This window comes from Oreochromis aureus, linkage group 10, assembly GCF_013358895.1.
Source record: "Oreochromis aureus strain Israel breed Guangdong linkage group 10, ZZ_aureus, whole genome shotgun sequence".
NCBI classification, from domain to species: Eukaryota; Metazoa; Chordata; class Actinopteri; order Cichliformes; family Cichlidae; genus Oreochromis; species Oreochromis aureus.
This window is the reverse complement of record NC_052951.1, coordinates 17,387,199-17,408,544: the sequence shown is the minus strand read 5'-3', so window position 1 is coordinate 17,408,544 and position 21,346 is coordinate 17,387,199. Positions and strand designations below refer to the sequence as shown.

The 21,346-nt window shown below is 40.8% G+C and overlaps 1 protein-coding gene across 6 annotated transcripts in view; it reads left to right on the top strand.

The window, feature by feature from the left end:
- The window catches only part of nbeaa (neurobeachin a), a 108,205-nt gene that overhangs the window by 10,311 nt on the left and 76,548 nt on the right, over positions 1-21,346 (top strand). For all 6 annotated transcript variants that reach the window (XM_039618700.1, XM_039618702.1, XM_039618701.1 and 3 more), the window contains exon 2: positions 20,488-20,719. In XM_039618700.1, the coding sequence (XP_039474634.1) occupies positions 20,488-20,719 (232 nt within the window). The remainder of the gene's footprint in view (positions 1-20,487; positions 20,720-21,346) is intronic.

The window sequence follows — 21,346 nt, the reverse complement described above, 5'->3', positions numbered from 1 at the left end:
AAAACTAAGGATTTTTTTTGTGTGTTTTTTTCCAAATTCAAAAAATCATTTCAGTTAGTTTTAGTTAACTATAATAACCTCAGCCTCAAAAACAGCAGTCACTGCAAAAATCAACAACATTTAGTCTCTGGAACGGAGAAACTGTAAGCACATGCAAAACAAACCCTCTGAAGCATATCAGAATGTGTATGTGTGTTAGATCACAAATACTGCTATATTCAATGCTCTTGCAGTAGTAGCATTAAAAGCAAGATAAAATATAATCAGTGGGTAAAGTTGAAACAAAATGTCATAGCTTCACTGAAAGTCTCCTCCTTCAGTTTACATCTAAGTATAAATAATGGCATCTTTTCTTAGACTGCTCATTAGATAAAGAGCTTATTTTTTGTTGTTATGCTGCTCATTTGAGGCAGTTCTTCCATACAAGTACACAAGAATATTACAGATAATATACCATAGCACACATCTAATTAAAAAGTTAAAACACAAAGACAGTGGCAGGCTCACTCTCGGTGCCCAGCAGCCAGTCAGAAAAGATGAAAAACCTGGTACATCTTTGAATTTAACAGACTTAACAGCCAATTTCTTTTTGTTTACCAAAATGCATAAAAAATGTATTACATTAAATTAGTTAATTGAACACCTCTGTAAACGCTGTGTGGCCTGTTTTGCCTGACCTCTGTGTATTTGCCCACCAATCAAAAGTTAAAAAGGTGCTGATGTTTTGGCATTTCTCTATAGGATGGAAGAAAAGAACTAATGATTGATGGGGAACAAGATGTTTGTAAAGCCCATCCTGCCCTTAGCTAGAAGCATCTGTGTGACATTCCTAAACCTATTTCAAAAGCCACTGAAACTCTTAACAGCATGTGGAGTAGTGTTTGTGATGGCCCCTGAAACTCTTATCACATTAAAAAAGTGCTGTTAAGACCTTTTGCATATGATGGTAAAAGCAAAACTGTGTTTTGTGACTTAAATCAAATAAGTGAAGAAAATTCAATCACTCATAACCTGAGAAAATAATGAGTTTTTCAACGTAGCATTATCATTAAAAATCACTCGTTTGTTTTAACCTGAGAAAATAAAAGCCAGTTTTCAACTAAGCTGGGTGTACCATTTTTTTAAATTTATTTTTCAACAGAAATTTGGTTTCAGACGCACACTCACAGCCACACAACATGTAATTAGCATTGAAGCACCTCATAAAGTTTGCCAAAGTAAACCATGGGAGGACCACCGTCATGAAAATACCCCTAACAATAAACCCATTCACTTAAATCACCTTCACACAACTAAACACCATTGTTCCCTCGAAGCTGGAGGAAACTGCAGGATTAAAAGCAGCTCCCTCTGCAGCTGGATCCTTAACTTCCTGTCTGACAGACGCCAAGTGGTTAACTGGGCAGCACCACCTCATCCCCCATCACACTGAACACTGGTGCTCCACAGGGGTGTGTACTGAGCCCTCTCCTGTACTCAACTACAGCTACGACTGCACAGCCACTAGAAACTCCAACATCATTGTGAAGTTTTTATTTACAGTGGTGGGTCTTATCAACAGAGGGAATCAGCGCCCTGACCCACTGGTGTCAAGACAACCATCTCACCCTCAACGTCGCAAAGACAAAGGAGCTGATAGTGGACTTCCGGAGGTGCAGAGGAGTACACACCCCATCACCATCACGGCACCGCTGTGGAATTAGCTTCCGCTTCCTTTGTACATCTGGCTGAGGATCTCACATGGTCAGTACACATAGACAAAACAGTGAAAAGGCGGAGGAGCCCTCTTCTTTCTCAGGAGACTGAAAGATTCGGCATGAGCCCCGCATCCTCAGGACCTTCTATAAAGAGCATCCTCACTGGATGCATCACCACCTGGTATGGCAACAGCACCTTCAACATAAAAGCTCTCCAGAGAGTAGTGCGGTGTGAACGGATAATTGGAGGTGACTCCTCCCTCCAAGACATCTACAGGAAGCTAGCGGGAGGATCATCAAGGACTCCAGTCACCCCAGGAAATGGTCAAATCTTCCTAAAGCTAGGTTCTGCAACATCGGTCCCGAACCAGCAGACTGAGAGACAGCTTTTTCCACCACATCAGACTGCTGAACACTTCATAGACACCTCACCCTCACTACTGAACTTCAACATTATGCACTCCATACTGTACATTAATGCCACTGTTTTGCACATGTCCGACTACCAACCTCTGTATATTTTTATATATCTTATTTTATTGTCTACTCTATTTCATTTGTAAAACATGTAACACACACACACACACACACACACACACACACACACGTAGAAAAACATATTTAGTACACACATTCATATATACCTTTATATAAAATATATTTATTACTTTTAGATTAACCATTTTTATATTTTGCTTGTTGCACGTTATTGTATTTTACAACTCTGTTGCTTGTGAAGCTTGCACACAAGAATTTCACTTGCATGTACTGTACCAGTGTACCTGCACATGTGACGTGACAATAAAGGTGATTTGATTTGATTTGATTTGAAATATGAACACTTTAAAGAAGCTAGCAAAGGGAAAATGGTCAAAGCTAAAGCTAGAAAGAACACAGAACTAGCAAGCAGCCTCAGTATGAGCAAAGCATCAATGCAATTACAAGGAGAAAAGCGCCAATGTCCCGTAAACATGCCAGGAAATGATTTAAAAACCTGACATTGTTATATAAATCTGTTGCACCTGCTTTTGTTTGGGAAGGTAAAATATGTCAGGTAAAGGTGACCGTAGAGCGGTTCATTTCCAGTTAATTATTTATAACTAACTGTTTATAATTAATTATTTATATTTAAAGAGCACTTTATTTTCAGTTGCTTCAGGGAGAGAAGATGATCCTGCAGCTTAATGCAATTTGGAGGAATTGTAAAGTTTACACATTTCTTTTATAATGAAATTAAGTTCATGCACTGAAGAAACGTCATCATGTTGCCTAGCAACCATTTCCCAATAGGCTAAAGAGACCCGTTTGTAGTTTATGCACCTGTAACATCTTGTGTTGTATCATTTTAATTTCATAACAGTGTCATCTCATTAATTATCCCTAAAACTTAAATAATCCATGAAATGTTATGACATCAAGATGTTGCCTAGTAACCAGCCAACAACTAACGTCATGAACTAAACAATACTGAAGCACTGGCATGTACTGGTTGAATTAAATTAACTATGACTAGTTTGTAAACAAGAAAAAAAAAATATTTATGAGATAATTGACAAAACATATTTATGTTATAATTGACATTTATAAGTTCGTTTCTGATACCAGCAGGACAACCATGATCCTGTAGCACTATGGCATTGTTTATCCTCACCCCTCCTTCAGGCACTTTCACACTCGGAAACCCTCGAGGAGAGAGCTACAAGAAATTATTTTGAAGCCAATATCTGACAGTGTTGGTGACTCACTGTACTAACCTCCAAAAGCCCCTGTGCCTCACCAACCCACCCCTCTATATCACTGTATCACTACTGACCCCTTACCCTGCACTCGCCACATTCAAGCTCTGAATGCGGTGAGCTCAGGGTAAGGGTTGGATTATTTTGTCTGAGTGCAGAGATGGAGGCTCTTATAATCAAGTTAATGTATGGATTCAATAGATGGCTGAGTCTCACCCTGTGCATTGTACTGTGGGGGTCACGCATGGAAATTGTTTCATTCCCAGTTGCACAGTGACCTAAATGAACTAATCTGGCATTGCTGACAAGAATCATGCAGACATCGATTTGTGAGAGTGTGTGTGTGTGTGTGTGTGTGCATAGACAGTCAGATAGATGGATGGATGGATACCTAAAATGTGATTTTGTTGCTTGCCTAAGGAACTGGAATTGCACTGAAATGTTTATCTCCAAAGCTGCTACAAATGATTCATGAGATGTCTGTATTTGAATGTCACTGCTGACTCCTGCCAGGAGTTATTCCTCCCATGACATAATTTTAGACACTGCAGTTTTTCTTTTTTTTTCTTTTTTTAAAATCATAATCTTTCCATTTGTTTACCTTCTTATTTCAAGTGTGAGGCCTTCTTGGCAAAGAGAGCGTGCATGCTGGCATGGCTCTGTGATATTTGAGAATGGATTTTGTGTTGATATGACCTTTTGATTGGAAGTAGTTTGTGTGTGTGAGTGAATTTGACATTCATGAGATCATTATCCGGGGAGCCTGTTTTTATTTTTTTGTACCTTTATAATAACCGGCACTTAAACATTTTGTGTACAGTTATAATTTTGAAAGCTTAATATTATTTCATTGTAGTTAGACTGGAATTGGGAGTTGGATATTGGCCACTAATACCTAACCTAATGGCAGCTACAGTGAGACATGTATTAATTACTTTCCTGGATTTGTTTACTAATAAACAAATCCATTTGTGTAGTGGTGGATGACTTATTATGTAAATATTACTAAATAGAGTAAAAAAATGACTTAAATTTTGAGTACATTTTGTGTGTAAGGAAGACATTTCTGGTTAACTTAATACTTAAGTTTTTTCATGAACGTTGTTGTGTATGTAGTTTTTAGATGTTTTTAAATGTAACTCCAGCTCATATTTTTGGGTTCTAGTTGCACTTGTTTACGTCTCAAAGTTAAGTCTTTTGATTAGGTCTTTCTAGCTTGCTCACACATCCATTAGTTATCTATTAGCATCCAAGAAAATATCCTCCAGGATGATGGCATGCACCAAAACAGAAGTCATAAGATAAATGGAAGCTATGAGAGATAAAGTATTAATGTATTAAATCCCCTAAAGGCATGCAAATAATGCAAAAGACAGAAGGAGATGACTTGAAAACATGGTTTATGTAAAAAAAAAAAAAAAAAAAGAACTGGCCAAAACTGAATTGATTTGAATCTGAAATGATCAACACGAGCACGAACTTCAAATTGTTGTCTTTCGAGGTTTTATTTCCAAAGCATGAGCTTCTGACAACTGTTTCTCTGTTACCGCTGTTTTTGTTTTACTTCAAACGCCTCATGTTCACCACTGTCCAGCGTGGAGGACGAGTCTGAAGTAAAGCTGATGTAGTGACAGGCCTGTACTGTGGTGCAGCTCCAGCCTAACAGATGTGTAGTTGAGGCCCGAGCTTATTCTTTTGGCCATCTTTTATTAAAAAGCATATTTTGGAATTGTTAGAGAATAATTATATAATAAAATACGTCAGAGCCGAGTTTGGCTTCAGCAAATTTGGCTTCTTTGTGTTCAGTTTTGTAATTGTCTGGCTTGACTTTTGATTATCTTGGGTGTGTGGGTGTGTGTGCACACTGTGTGTGGTCTTTTTTTTTTTTTTGTACAATAACGCAAAGTACATCATGGTCCGCTAACCCCTCAGCCGTATTTTGTGTGTGCGCGCATTTGAGTGTGTCATTCCTGACTGTGTCTTATGATGATGGATTACTGAGACCCACTGGAGCTGCTTGCTCCCGCTCTTATCCTCCATCAACTGCGGTTCAATGGAACAGTACTCTCCATTGTTTCAGCTGATGGCGAACATGCACACAGGCGCGCGTTTGTGTGTGTGTGTGTGTGTGTGAGTACTCACTCACACACACACACCATGCATGCACACATCCTATCTGATGTAGTGCATGCACGACAAACCAAACCAAGCAAACAGATTAGCGATCCTGAATTGCCACCAGCTTGGTGCGAGGCAGGTCTGCTGGGCTTATCTAGTGATCTTTGAACTTAACATCAGCTAGTCTACAGCGGCCTCATCTCACAGACACACACACAAAGACGCACACACTCAAATGCATTCAGTAAAAAGGCAATCATCACATAACTGAATATGGAGCCAAGAAGAAAGGAAAAAGCATTTTAACACACACTTGCAGATATAAAACGCCAGACTACTTGCATACTGCAAACAAGTTGCGCTGATCAATCATTCCTTGCGGAGGCTGAGAAAGAACAAGGAGCACATAGTGACTTACACCCAGTGAGGTGTAAGCAACACGCTGGATGCCCTGTAGGACTTCACTTCCTCTCAGCTTTGAAATTATCACATTTTGAGTGAAATCAGGAGACAAGTTGTGAAAGGCCTTGTTAAAGTACAGAACGCAAGCCTCGAGTGCTTCCTTCTGAGGCTCCCATGACATAACGCACAAGCATGCCCTTGTTACTTCCTGTCTTGAGGAAAAACTGAAAAGAGAAATTGAGTTACATCAGTTCCTAGACAGAATCTGCTGTTTCCAAGTGGAAGAGGACAAAAATGCTGAAAGAAGGGTCCTTAAACTTCCACTTCAGCACCTCACGGTTTAACTAATGCCTTCATCCGGCTTCAGCAGCATCTCTCATTTGTTTGATGCAGTCCTTCCCACGGTGAGAACATGTCCTTGATGTCACTTCTCTCCTTGGCCTTTTCTATTTTTTCTCTCTTTGAGCCTTTCTACTTTAGATACTTTTTCTCTCTCCCACTCCTGACTTCCAGGCATTTTATTTTATTTTTTTATTTTTTTTGGCCTCAACACATAAATCATAAACGTTTGTGTTCTGGTAAAAGGCCCAGGCAGTGCTTCCCTACTGTAGCTCTTAGGTGTTCTCCAGAGTCTATGAAGAAGTTACACCCGTGTTCATGGTGTTAAATGAGCAAAGCTAAGCGCAGCACGTGGTGACTCTGGCATATTTATTTAACGATTTCTTGGTCTGTACTTTCCAGAAATGATGAAGCTAACGCTGTTGCCATTCTGTGAAAAAACATTTCTTTTACAAAAACAGGCAGCTCAAAAGGCAGCTGATTGCCTTAATTGCCGTCATTAACTTGATTAACTTAAAAGTCAGTTTACATTCTGGTTCTGCCTCTTGATTACAGTTCACTTAAAATACTTGATCTGATATTTTCTATGAATATGACAAGCTTTTCACCTCTCTCGTGGTATTAAGTGGAGAGCAGTCCTTATGATGTCTCAGTTTTGCAACTTTATCACAAAGGTAAATAAAAACACAACCAGCGCAGAAGAACTCGGAACGACTACGAACCTCGAACTTCTCAGATGACCCCACTCTGGAGGCAACGCCTGAAAGACACACACTAAGTTATTAAAATTGTATAGTCAGTTTCTTCACTACAGAAAAAAGTGTCAGTGGCTGCTCCATTGTCACATGGGGTTGCCACAGCAGGTGGTGACGCTTGTTAGATTTGGCAGAGTTTTTACTCCAGATGCCCTTTCTGACACAATCCCAAAAGGATTAGGGCTGGAATCAAACGAGCAACCTGCCACTTGCCAAGCAAATGGTTAGACGACTACACTATAGATTTAAAGTGCAGCTGTTTGACTTTCTACACGTCTTTGTAGAAAGGATATGTTGCTGAGGGTGGCTGCCACTCCCAACAATAGCATGATATGACTATACCACTTTTTTACTTTTTCTTTGCGTCCTACTTATTTATTCCTGGGTCTAGGACCCAGTTAACACTAGATGAAAGGGATCAACTGAACAACAAGAGCAAAACTGAACTGAAAAGGCCATCGACTGAATTGTGTTGTATAAAGAAAGATGTAAATTTATTCATGAGAAAGTGCATCGGCTTATTATTTTAGCTGAGAGGCACGGTTCTAGCAGTTCAGCGCTGTCAGTCTCAAGCACATGCTTTCAGATTTCTATGATAAATGGTTTTATGTAGGGGATGCACATGCATTTTAATTTTAAATATCCAACTCCTTTTTTCAATTCCCTGGCTAAAATAAATAAATAAATAAAAGTAGCACCATGCAGCAGGCTTTTATTGGAAGAAAATCCATATTAGCACCAAAAATCTAAAACTTTCATTGGCACTCAGCCTTCCCTAATCTTCAAATTTATTACATAAACTTAAAAAAGCATTTTTTAGAGATCCCACTGATAAACAGCCAAACGAGCTGTGCCTAACTTTAATCAAAAGTCTGAGCTACTGTTACTGCTATACTTACTACTCAGTACTGCGTCGTTTCAGTGTGATTTTTATAGCTTTGTGAATCGGAAACGTGGTTTTTAATAATGCGTTTGTGAGAGAGTATCAGGCGGTGATCTATAAGAAGAAAGAGGAAAAAAAGTTTGTTTTTTTTTGTTTTTGTTTGTTACCCAATAGCATGTGACAAGGCTTATTGCAAGATCCGTTACTAAGCCTCTTTAGCCAATCAGGTGGCAGACATTTTAAACTGCAGCTGGATGAAGTCAGCTTTGCGATCACTTGGCTGCAATCCTCAAATCCCTGCAGTGTGTGTGCGTACGTGCACATCTTTCTGACCTGGATTTTTTTTTCCTGAATATAATATCAGCCGTGCTGAGTATGGCTCTGCTCTGCTGCGGCGGCTCCTACAAAGAGCGGGGCTCTCGCATCTTTGGTCGTATTTTGCCGCCACGCACTTTTAGACCTTGAAAAGATCCTGATGGTATTAATACAGCAATTAGTGCAGTTGCAGCTTCAGCTGTTTGTCAATGAATTTTTCCGCCCAAATGAAGGATTTCCAATGCCGCTTCTCTTAGTCAGTGTATCTGTCAGCAGAGAGAGCAGGAGCTGTCCGCTGTGCTGAAAAGAGTCTGCTGTATTTGTCTGTCTTCTCTCTTTATCTGTCATTTCCCCCAAGCAAACATTCACACTGTTACTCTTACTGCAGTTTTTCCTTTCTGCCCTGTTTGTGACATCTGACCTCACTTCATTTCCATCTCCCTTTCCACTCTTGATCTCTTCTTCTGTTAAAAGCTCTTTTTCCCTTCACTTCTGCTCCAGTAAACAGACTTCTGAAAAACCATTTTTTTTCTTTTACAAGCTACTCAAATGCTAATGAAATGGTGGCTCATTATTATTGGATTATTTTGGGAAGACTCTCCGCATCCCTGCAGTTCTCTTCCTGTTATCTCTCCCCTTCTCTCTCTTTTTTCTGTCTTTTCTTTGTGTTTACTCATGCTGTCATTCATGCGAATCGCTGCTACTGCTGTGTGTTGGTGACGAATCGAGCGAGAGTGCGAATGACTAAGACCTACAAGACATTTTGCAATGAATTGTTTAAAAGCCTTTAGCCCTGTGAATGCTGAGTATGTGTGCTGCCTTTGGCCGACTTTAACAGCGGCGTCCGAGTGTTTGCGCTCACTTGTCTGCCTGTGTGCACAGTATGTTTTAAGCTAGCACTTGACAAGGTTTGAGTCAGGTGTCGGTGGCGGGAAAAGGCAACTGAACTGGTCTGCAGCGAACTGGAGACTTTGTAGTGGCTGTCATAAAAAACACATCTCAGCAGGTATTACTGTCTTATCTTGCCTTTTCTCACTCCTCTTTTATGCAGCTCTCCCTCTTTGGTTGCTGGCGGTGCTAATAGAAACAGACAAGCCGGTACATGGGAGCGCTCAATAGCTTTGCTTCTCTTTGATGCATGTACAGACGCACATTCATGCTTATTTTTGTGGAAAACGTGCCCAGGGTACAGCTCCTGGCACCGAGAACCAAAATGCAGTTGTTTTGTTTTTTTAAATTTATTTCTTTTTTTATACAATGCAAATGTAGAGCTTTCACTTATTTGCTAAATTGGAGGCAGCACATGCTTGATTGGAATTTGTCACCTTACCCACACAGCACCCTTGACAGGATTACACTAACTGATGGGAAACAAGCCTTCTTTGCCCATGGGCCTAAATATTTATGCATACAGGGTTTTACCCAAATTAAGTCCTGAAATGGTACAAGGACTGAATGCCTAATTTTTAATTTGGTGCATTATGGCTCAAAGTTATTGCATACATTAATGCAGCACACACACAAAAACACGCCTATAAATACATTCGTATTTGCCTTTATTCAAACCAAATGTGGCCCGTGTTTACTACATGAAGTGGGAAACATGATAAGTGAGAAACAAGCAAATCGTTCTGGGAAACATGAAATCTTACAAGCCCTGGCCCAAGATAAGCGCGTCGGATAAGCACTCTCAATCAGACGTTTAGCCCAGTTTATTTTCTCTGGTTTTCTGTGTGTCAGACCTGTGATTGGATGGGTTATGTGTGAGAGGAAAAAAAGTGAGAGGGATGAGAACAGTGTTGATGTTGCTGCATGGAGCTGCTGTATGTGGCTGACGTATCAGCTTGTAATAAACGGCCATCTGCACTCTTCTGCAGGGAAGATGCAAAGTGCGTATTAAGAAAGTGCATTTTGTGTGGCAAGTTCTATGAGATGTTTAAAGCTCCCTGATGCTTTTTGTTGTCTTCTTATAGATGTATACTTGTATGTATTGGTGGAAGATGAAAGATGGTGCTTTGTAGCCACATTAGCTTCAATGCACTTTTTGAGTGGCTGGTTGAAAACATGTCATTTTGTGTCAGCTCCTAAAGAGGTGCTGTAGTTTTTTTTTTTTATTTATTAATTAAATGAGAGTGTTGAGTCTATGTGAGGGTATACTATACCATGCCTAGTAGCAGTACCTCCATAGTGATGTCTACCACACATTTTTATTTCTGTCCACCACCATTTTCAGGTTAGCATATGAACACGCACTGTTTACCTGCATGAATTACAGGACTACAAATAAAATACAAAAGGAACCAGAAAGCTTCCAGTACCTAAAATTTTGGTTATGCTTTATTTTCATTAGAACTTGACCAATAGATATATATTGGCCCAGCTGACATATCGGTCCATATTGGCTATTTGCCAATAAATTGATATATGCTGATAAATGAAAATCTTAAAGTAAAAAGAGATTGGGGGTCTTAGAAACCCTGCATCCGTCATTCTCATTCATATGCAGACTAAATTTCTGTAAACTGTTCAAGAAAATAAAAAAATCTGACTCTTAAAAATCAGTTATGTCCATAAAAGTTTTTATTTGCTCCTTAGAAAAATGTGAACGTTTATGAGTCAAGCTGTCTAGAAGCTTTTAAAGCATTACAGTCCAAAACCGAAAGTGCACCTGTCAGCCTGGATGGAGGGAGAGGAAAGGAATCATGTCAGTAGGATTCATTGTTTCAGGCCCATTAATGGCTGTGGCTTGGCAGTCCTTTATGTAGTTATTTCAATCACAACTGATGTGGTGAACTTTAAGTATATAAGTATAAATACTGCACATCTGCTTAGTGTACAGTACCAGTTTGTGTAGTTACGGCAGATTTTCATGCCGTCAACTTATCGTCTGGTTTTGGCGAATGCTGTCATCTTCATTTCTTTGCACAGGCTTTACTGCCACTCTTTTGTTTTTGTCCTGCATCTCCGACTCATCCCACATGCCCGCATCTTTGATTTTTTTTTCTTTTTATATTTGTGACCTTAAAAATAGCTACGCTGGTCACAGGATGACCTCACCAGTTTTTACTGGTCCAAACCACCCTTATATCCACCCCCCTAGTGTGAATTTATGTAATTCTTGCAGTATCTGGTGTGTGTGTGTGTCTGACATTTCTGCAGTTATCTTCACTTCTCTCTCTCTTCATCGCACTCCAAAGCTTGAAGTGAAGGCCCTACACTTTATGCATAACAGCCCTTAGATATTCCACACACTCATGGCTGATCATGTTTATTTTGCTGACTCATTGGGTGCGTGTTTGTGTGTGCGTGTACGTGTGTGTGCGTGTGCTGACTGTGTGATTGTTGTTTTGAATGAGGCTTCATGAGTTTCTCATCCCATCTGCCATCTGTGCAGACGCTGTTACAAAGGCCCATGGGAAATGCAGTCTTGGAGGCTATCCCCTCCTCCCTATGTGTCTAGAGGCTCCAGTCAGTCAACATGTCATTGTTAATCACAATCACAGAGGAGGAGGGAGAGACACATGCATTGCCCTTTTTATTTCAACATCTCATCCGCTTTTCTTTCTTCTTTTTATCATGCTGTTTTCTTAACTGCGTATCCAACATGGGTCTCTGGGGGGGCCTGGATCCTGTTGCAGCTGAAACTGGATTACAACGCCAACAATCTTCTTTTCTTTTTTTTTTTTTAACCATTTATTTTGATTGTTTACACATTAATTATATTTTTGTTTATTCTATTTGACTGTATTGGTCCTGGTTAGCTATTTATTTTTCAAAAAATAACTTTTTTTAAAATTACATTTTATCTCACTAAGATCTCATTGCATGTTGGTTCACAGAGCTTCAAAATAATACATCGTATTCATCCTGCTGTGTTGTCTGATTACATATCCAAAACACTACCATTAGTAGTTAATCACTTATAGAATTAATCAAATCTTATTTTCTCTCATAGCGCAATCCATTAATCAACTTTTTTTTATAGATTTTGTTGGAAATATGCCTGTCTCCTCCAACCACCGTTGAGCCCCTCATATATTTTCAACCTAAAGCTATGAAAAAAACAAGATTAAGAAGAAGTTTATCCTCTGAATCTGCGCTAGTGATAAAATTAACTGAGGCTCTTATCAATGCAGTTTTCCAGAAAATGAGGTCATGCAGGATACAGAATGTGGATTATTGAGTGTTTAGTGGCCAGTTTAGCCCTAGTGTAATCCATATCTTTGCAGAGATTTGCTATGGTCATCACTGGAGCACTAAACCCTCAACTGCTCATTGTAAAGCTGCGGGCAATAAAATCGCTCTGCCGGCCTGATAAGAAAAGCACAATAGCATTCGGCCGCTGTCTCACCCTCATTTTCTTTTTCGCTCCATCTCGCCCGTTCGCTCTCACAAACGCACTCTTTCTCATCACTGTTTTCCCTTCAGTGCAAGCCGCTTCCTCTTGCCCCTTTGCAGTTCACACCATTCACTCTCTTGTTTGTTTTTCTCTCATCATCTCCCTCTCTGGTTCCCCCTTTTTTTCTTTTTTTTTTCCCTCGCTCTCCTTCAATTTTGCTCTCCTGCGCTCTGTTGAGCCCTCTTGGCGAAGCGTTAAGTGTATAATCTGTGATCTCATGTCTAGATGGGCCTCTCGTCTCCTCTCACTCTGCACACAAAGGGCCTGAATGGCCACGACTCACTCAGGGGACACAAATGAGTAATGACTCACACATGCGCACACTCTCACACACGCCAAATAAACACACACGTACACATGGCCGCACCTCTCCAGCACACTCCCGGGGGCTTTGAAGTTGCATATTGATGATGCCAGTTCCAAAGGCTCAATTGAATGTGCAGAAGCAGAAGAGGTGGCTATTGACCGTCCACTCACCTCCCTGACCTGTCATCTCTCTGACAGCCATAATGAGCAACAGGTGCCTCTTTTGCCAGGTTTGGCCTTGATAGTTATCCAATATTCAACAGTCAGTCGTAGTAATCAGCCAGCATAATCGCTTGTTTGATGTGCCATCACAGCACTACATAATGGGCTGCGGTGGGTCTGTGAGAGATTGTTTTCGATTAAATAATAATTACTGAGATGAATTTTCACATTCAGTTAATGCTCAGAATAGCTGTGTTTAAAGGCTTAAATTAAGGTGATAAAATGAGAATTTTAATTAAAAGGATTTGTAAACGAACTAGAAACTAACAAAAAAAATTAATGGTAAATAGGTGCTTATAAATTATGAAGCTCAATTGTTAACAAAAAAAATGGCGGGTGGTAAGATAGCTATTGTCTTCGTGTCACGTCAAGCTAAGAATAAGCAGAGGCAGTCAGATCACTAATGTCTGAATGGTGCTTTCATTTAAGAGTGGTGAGAAATGTGTTTCATGTGTCGTTGTTATATCTTATCCTTAATTTATGCTGCGATTCGTGTGCAAGTTCTTGCCTACAGAGAGCCCACGGAGAGCGGTTTTCAACCAACACAAACGTGCTCCCATGCAGTCATCCAAAATCCCAACTGCACTTTGCTTGACGTGGATGACACTGTGGGTCAGTCGAATGTTGATTGGTTGACAGGTGGGCTTGAAAATGGAAAGGAAGTGACAGCAGGTTTCACAGAGAATGGCAGAAACACAAAGAAAAAACCATCAAGGATTTAAAAAACAAAAATACAGTAAGAAAAGTGCAGACAGTGGCTACAGCAGATATTTATCATTGTTTTTAATACTTGGTCTCACTTCAGCTCTTTGTTATGAATGTTATTCATTATTCATTCTTCTTCATAGCTGGTTGACAGACCGATTAGACTACTGCCCCCATCTGGCAGTAAATGCTCTCTGCGTGGAGATGAGCAGTCAAAAGCTGCCGATTACTAATTTCCCCATTACAAGGACATTTGAATAGAACAGGGCATTTTATGAATTGCTTTCATTGCATTAGATTACTCATAAATTTCATGTTCTTTTACACAAAACCTTAAAAACTTTCATTTTTATTTTTGGCCTTCATCATATTGGACACTGCAGAGAGAGTTAACAGCTAAGGAGAGTAGGAAATTCAGGAAAATGGTCTGGGGCGGACTCAGACCCGTGTGATTCACCGCTGATTTCACATGTCTCCGCCAAAATCTGGCACTAGCAAGATGCCTCGAAATTCCTGGAAGCAGTGACGTCAGTGACTGTGGGAGTGGCATCTACAAGAAATACAGTTGATTCACAGACACAGCCACAAATTCTCTCTGTAATGATTTTCTCTGCATAGAAATGAACAAACTTATACAGTGTAATGTTTCATTTTTTACTATTATAAATAGGAAAGTGTGATTTGTTCTCAAAAGGCACCAAAGTTACACATTGGTCAAATGAGCTGCACCTCAGAATGACATTGAGCGACTGCTAGCAGGTAATATAGCTGATTAAGACACTCAAAAGCTTGTGGAATCTAAAAAATGAGTAGATCATAGCCAAAAACATCCAGATAATTGCCGTTAGGATAACAACATGTTTATTTTTCACAATTTAAGTTGGTTACCCACTGATAACGACATTATTAATGGCTTCATACTGTTAAGTGTCCCTTTAAGGCATGATTATGTTAAACTCATTCAATATGAACAATACTGGGTCCCCAGGGTGTCATTCATTTTATTACTTAAAGCTTTTGAAATTCTGACCTGTCTTAGCTTGAAAATGCCGATGACCCTTGGAGCTGCTCGGGATTATCTGTGAGCAGTGTTGCTGGCGAGAAACGCTTGGAGGGACAGAGGGACTGTTTGTTTTACCGAGCTCTTATGAGAGCTGGTTTTGGCTGGCCAAGGAGCCTGCCCGTATAAGCCCTTTGTGGTGTGACAGTCCTGGCACCCCCCACCCCAACCTTCTTGAAACTCCCACCTCCCTGACACAGTACGAATGATGCCAAGCTCCCAGTGCCAGCTCCCGTTGGGGTCTGAATGAGCAGCGCTGCAAGGCCAAACAGTACAGAATTAGAAATGGGAGAACGGGCGTGGTTTCGGGCGGTGGGGGGTGAAACGGCAACATATAAGTGAGCAATTATAGAGCTGGTACATTGCAGGAATAACTGACTTTTATAATCACCTCAGTCACAGAGTGAAAAAGTGAGAACGAGTGGTGTCTGGCAGACAAACACTTCTCAAGCCCATAAATACACCACAATATAAGGAGATTGCTCATCAGTCATGAGCCCTGTGGGAGATATTCTTACATTTCAGACTGCTGCTGAGTATGTTTCAAGGTTAAACATAACATGCTCAGTGATCTGAAGAGTGTACTCTACAGTGTAGGCATATAACAAGTAGGCTTCTGTTCATATGCATTCCAGTGTTTACCTGTCAAATGTGAACTCTAGCTGGTTGCCTTGCTCTCTTTTTCTGTGTATGTGCATGCGTGCATGTGAATGGAACATCCAGCCCTGGACGGCGTGCTCTGGGAGCAATCATTGCCGTAATGGAGCCAACGCAAACGTCTTCTAGCAGTTGCCAGGAAGACCGTGAGGTCAGCGAGTGGGTGGCACTGCCATGCCCGTTTATCGTGATGCATGAGGAAGCAATGTGACTCCCTCCCTGGTTTGTGTCTTTTACCCACCAGGGTGGGTAGTAAAGGCCTCTTGTGCGTGCTCATTGATTTGTGAGGGCATTGTCGTTATGGGTGGGAACCGACACTGTAGACACGTGGACCTGGGGTGAAAAGAAAGATTGAAGGTTACGAGTCTTTATGCAAAAGAATCATGTTCCCTCATAAAACTAATTAGGAATCTTTTGTGGCTGTGCACGATGGAGGCGGTGATGGTGCTTGAGTGCGCTCGAGTGTGCTCAGGCTGTTTGTGATGAGCCTTATTGCTATTTAGGTGGCGTGTTTATTTATACATCAATTAAAAACCCCATTCCAGCAAATAATGGACTCAGGCATCTATCACTTTTATTGAAGTCGCATGAAATGGAGAACATTAATTTTGACTGCAACATTTTCATAGTGAAGAAGTCTTTTTCAGTCCGACTGTCCTTCCTTTTTACGTTTTGAGGTCCAGGCAGTTTTTGGCAGTGTCATCCAGGTTGTGGTTTTTTTTCCCCCAGATGTTGTTTCTGGTAGAGCAGACATAATAATAATTATTCAGACACTTCTATTTCTCCCAGTGCGCTTTCTGCACTCACGCTTTTTTCCCCTCCTTATTGTTTGTCACGAGACTCAATTCGTTGCAGTCGTTTGCATCACCCCTCTCATCTTGGTGTGATCTTCCTCACACGGGTGGGAAGCAGTATGCACAGCGAGATTCTTGTGCTGTACACGTGTAGGTTTGGCCCGGGGATGTGTGCGTTTCTCTGTTCAAGTTGCTGCGTATCCGTGAGCAAGTTTCTGCAGAAAAAAATAATTACGCCGCCTCCCCCCCTTAAGCCTCTATTACGTGTAATACTGAGCGTCTTCAGACGGACAGGCTGGATAGATGTAATACAACACAGTGGTCCCCAGTGAGCTCTGTAATTGGGAACCTCAGAGGAGAGGGGGAAATTCAATGTGGGATGAGTTAATTCTTCCTCTTTTTATTCCATACCTCATTCAGGGGTCCACTCTAATCTGTGCATTCAGAGTGCAGCGGATCAATTCTTATCACTGAAAGGGGGGAGGAGAGACGTAGGGAAGAATAAGAAAGAGGGAGGTAAGAGCAAGTAACATGCTGATTGTACACTTGAAGAACTGAAAGAGGTGTAGGTCTGTAAAAGGAAGGGAAAAGAAGCATGATGGATAAGGCCCAACCTTTAATCTTATAGGTCTGAGAGCCTGAGACTCACAGAAAGTCTATCGATGGGGCAGCACGTGACAAATGGTGGTGTTGCTAATGATTGCCGCACCTTTTTTTTTATGTCAATATTATATATGGCAGCGTCATTTTTCTTTAAAGTGCGATCAAAGCCAGGTTTGCAGGAGCTTCGGTGACAAATGGGTTACATCCGTGTTCATTGTTTGATGTTTGTTTGTTTGTTTGAAATGTATTCATGAGTCACGTTTTGTAAATTTTGACTTTCAACTATTTTTTTCCCCCAATAACAGTCAAAAAACTGAACCTGCGGCTTTTTGCAGTGCTGTAACTACTGGCTGCTAAACTGAAGTGTACTTGCTCAGATTTTGTCAGGTTAGGTAGCAAAACATCTGTGCACTAATAAATGGTGACAGCAGCGTGTCCCTTGTTCCATTCCCCAGCAGCTGGTCTTTTACTACATGTCACTCCTCTGCTCTCTTTCCACACATTTCTCCTGTCTGTATTAAAGTTTGCTGTAGTGGAGTGTTTATTGGTATTCCCGCACAGAGCGGGACTGGAAAGCCAACCTACAGCTGCTGGGTATGACATTTATACAGGTAGGAAAGTATTGTGACATAATCAAAGACTCAAACATAGTGGGATAGGAAAATATCTTCAGACATTACTTGATTAGCAAAGTTGCTTGTAATTATAAATGCTCTGATTGAAGTTTTCTTGACATGTGAATGAGACCCACTGATACTGATTTATTTATTTTTTCCCAATTCTGATTTGCTTTTTAACTACGACTGACAGCATAAGCAGACAAAAATAAACTTTTCTTCATGGTAAAATGTTATTTTCATTATAAAATCAATCATTAAGTGTAGGATCTTCTCTTGCTTACCTTACCGAAAAAAGGCAGTGGTAACAGATTCATATAACAAGATAAATGTCAGGTACTTGCATTATTTTTCCAGTATTTTCATAAAGTCACCAGAGAATAGGATATCGACCCTTTGCACTTTTTTTCTCTTGTCTCTATAATTTCCCTTGAACTTTTGCTCATACCGAGGCTCTGGATAGCTTTAGCATTAGCCACTTTTTTCTTGAAAATATCCATGTTCAGTTTGGTCTGTTAGGAGTCTGATTGGGTTTTGGAAAGGTTTGTGTTTTTACTCACACTGAGATACTTCCACCATGCTAACGACATGTTAGCATAAGGCTGTGGGTGTGTGTTTGGTTGTGCTGCTATGCACGCATGAAATAGACTGGCTTGTAATCGGGCACATGTGAGGTTGACCAGTCACAGATGAGGCCCGAGAATGATAGAAATTGGTTGATTCTGGTCCCTGGCTGATCGATTCATTCTGTACGTGTAATATTCAAACCGACCAAACGTTTTGATGATGAAAATGAAAGTTGAACCAACATTGTGGAGACGACAACAACTTCACTTCCCCTTGTTTGTCCTTGGATTATTTGTTAGGCCTTCTACCAACAAAATTGTTTTCTTGTCTTTGATAATCAATTAAATTAAAAATAAACTGAGAAGACTGAGAATAAGAAACAAAAGTTAGTCAAATTTGCAAGTTCAGGCTTTGAACCTTTTTTTTTTTATTCTAGTAGGTTAATTAACTTATTGCTCAGCCCTCATCATCCCTGCAGTTATGATGCTGATACCAGGGACAGAGAAGTGCTATTTGTAACAGGCTGAGACAGTAAATTTCATATGCAGCAAATGAGGCAAAAATGAGCTGTTCATAAACAGCTTTAAGGTAAATGGACTGGTTCTTCCATAGTGCTTTTCTACTCTACGCGAGCACTCAGAACACTCTATACAACCTGTATGATTCACCCATTCACACGCACATTTCTATCTAAGTGCTTTCGAGATTCACACATACACATACGACGCTGGAGAAAACGTGGATAACCAGACGCATTTAATTCCTTCATTTCAATAATCTGCTCTATACTTCTCACTGTGTAAGTTCTCTTGCTGAGAACATTTGGTTCATCTGCAACAGGAGGTGTGTTATTTGTCAGTGAACACAAACGATTGCCTTTTGTTTTAGACAATTGCCGGGAAGACTGTGTCTTTGTGGAAAACAGTGCTGGACTCAATGAAGTGAATCTAAATGTCTCACAAGGTGTATTGATCCAGCCGGGATGCATTTAGCTGCTGTCGAATACAGCTTTGTCGATTTGTCAGATGAATATTATTATGCATTTGTTCTTTAAAAGTTACAATTTGAAGCTAAGCATGTGAAACTTAATTTTTTTTTTTAAACAGTGATCCAAACACAACACAGTTTGTAAATTGCTATGTGATCATCTCTTAAAGATATCAAGAGTGCGCAGAGTCTAACTTTGCATTCCCCGCTGAGCTTGTAATAGTTTTTGCTTAAGGGTCGTTTAACCACATGCGGAATGAATTATTGAAAATAAACCCTTTATTGAACAGCACCAGCATTATCTGCGTCTTCCCGCTCCTGACTGCAGACAGCACACCACAGCCCTGCTGCCCCCCCTTCCAGTTTAATCACATTGTGAAACAGACTGACTCTCCTTGATTTATCGATTAGTTTTATTCTCTCATGCCGTGTAAACACCACAATAGTCATAATGTTTATCCTGTTTGCTGTCTTGCTAGCTTCTCATAATCTATTGCATGTTTCTTTTCCATCTGATTTAATAACCTCTGTGGTGTTCTCTTAGCTTGGTGGTTGCTATGGCTACCGTTTCCTGGATAGCGTAGCGTGCTGAGGGTGAACTGTGTGGGTATGGCTGTGTTCATGTGGCGTGTTAGTTAATGTGCTAGCGTGTTGTTGCTGTACTTACCCAAGTAATTATAGTTGCCAGCCATTAAGAGACGGAAAATCATTTGCATTCAGTTTTTAAAGTGCGGTCTCCTCACACTAATGCCATCAGAGAGGAGAGGGACCGACATGTGCGTTAACTTTGTATGTGTTCAATTGGTGTTGTGCATCTGAGGTGGTAGAGAGGGGCATATTTATGCCTGCTGTATTTTGAGAGTAATTGTTGTTCATAGAGAAGAGTTCTGTTTTCCTCACATTACTGAGGAGCAGAAGAGGAAGAGGAGATGGTGTGTGTGTGTGTGTGTGTGTGTGTGTGTGTGTGTGTGTGTGTGTGTGTGTGTGTGTGTGTGTGTGTGTGTGTGTGTGTGTGTGTGTGTGTGTGTGTGTGTGTGTGTGTGTGTGTGTGTGTGTGTGTGTGTGTGTGTGTGTGTGCCCACATGAAGGACGTTTATTTGTTGCAGCATATGAGGCCCCGGGCAGAAGAGATGCTTTCCTAACCACAATCAGCATCCATCAGAAGCCAGGCTTACCTCTCCTTCAGACATAAGGTTAAATGCTACACTAAATCATTCACTCTTCTTATTCTCTCTCTCCACCCTCCCCTCCAATTCCTGCTCTACCTCTGTTCCCTTCCTCCCAAACCCTCCCCCTCCTCCCCCTTCCCACTTCTTCTCCTTCAGCTGGTGGGCGGCGAGTTTGACCTGGAGATGAACTTCATCATCCAGGAGGCGGAGAGCATCGGCTGCATGGTGGAGCTGCTTTCCCACTGCGAGGTGACGTGCCAGGCGGAGATCTGGAGCATGTTCACAGCCATACTCCGCAAGAGTGTGCGCAACCTGCAGACCAGCACCGAGGTCGGCCTCATCCAGCAGGTGTTGCTGAAGATGAGCACTGTGGACGACATGATCGCGGGTGAGCAGTGGGTACACATGGATACATGCGCTAATACTTTGTATTTTGATCAGTTTTTGCAAGATTGGACAACCTTTAAAATGAGAATAAAATGGGATATAATGATAACTTTACAGCTTAATTCCCCTGAATTAACTCCACCCAGTAATAGCAAAAACCACGCCTGACTGTTTTTAGATAATTCCCTGAATGTTCTTACCACTTGCTTATTAGCAATTTTAATATGACCTCAAATTTGTGGCTTTGAACCAGGGCCAAACAGCTTACAGGGGAAGCGTCTGCAGTGTCCGTGTCCAAACATATTAATGTCTTTTTTACTGGGTTTGGCACTGTGAATTCATCCCAGAGTCAAACTGTCAACGCAAAAATTTTGCCTTCTGTGGCGTCTGAGGACACAAACAACTGGATCACCATGCCATTGTGCACCTGCTCTCAGCACACTGAAAATTCTGGTGTTTTTTTATATGAAACACGGACACAGTTGTCAGTAACTACCAAGGATACTCTCTAAATTACTCTTCTTCCAACCTCATGCTGTTTCGGGACAGTGTAGGGGATCCAGCACACATTGCAGATACACAAGTGCAATTAGTCTGGAACGGGACTTCCAGAGAGCTTTCAAAAAAC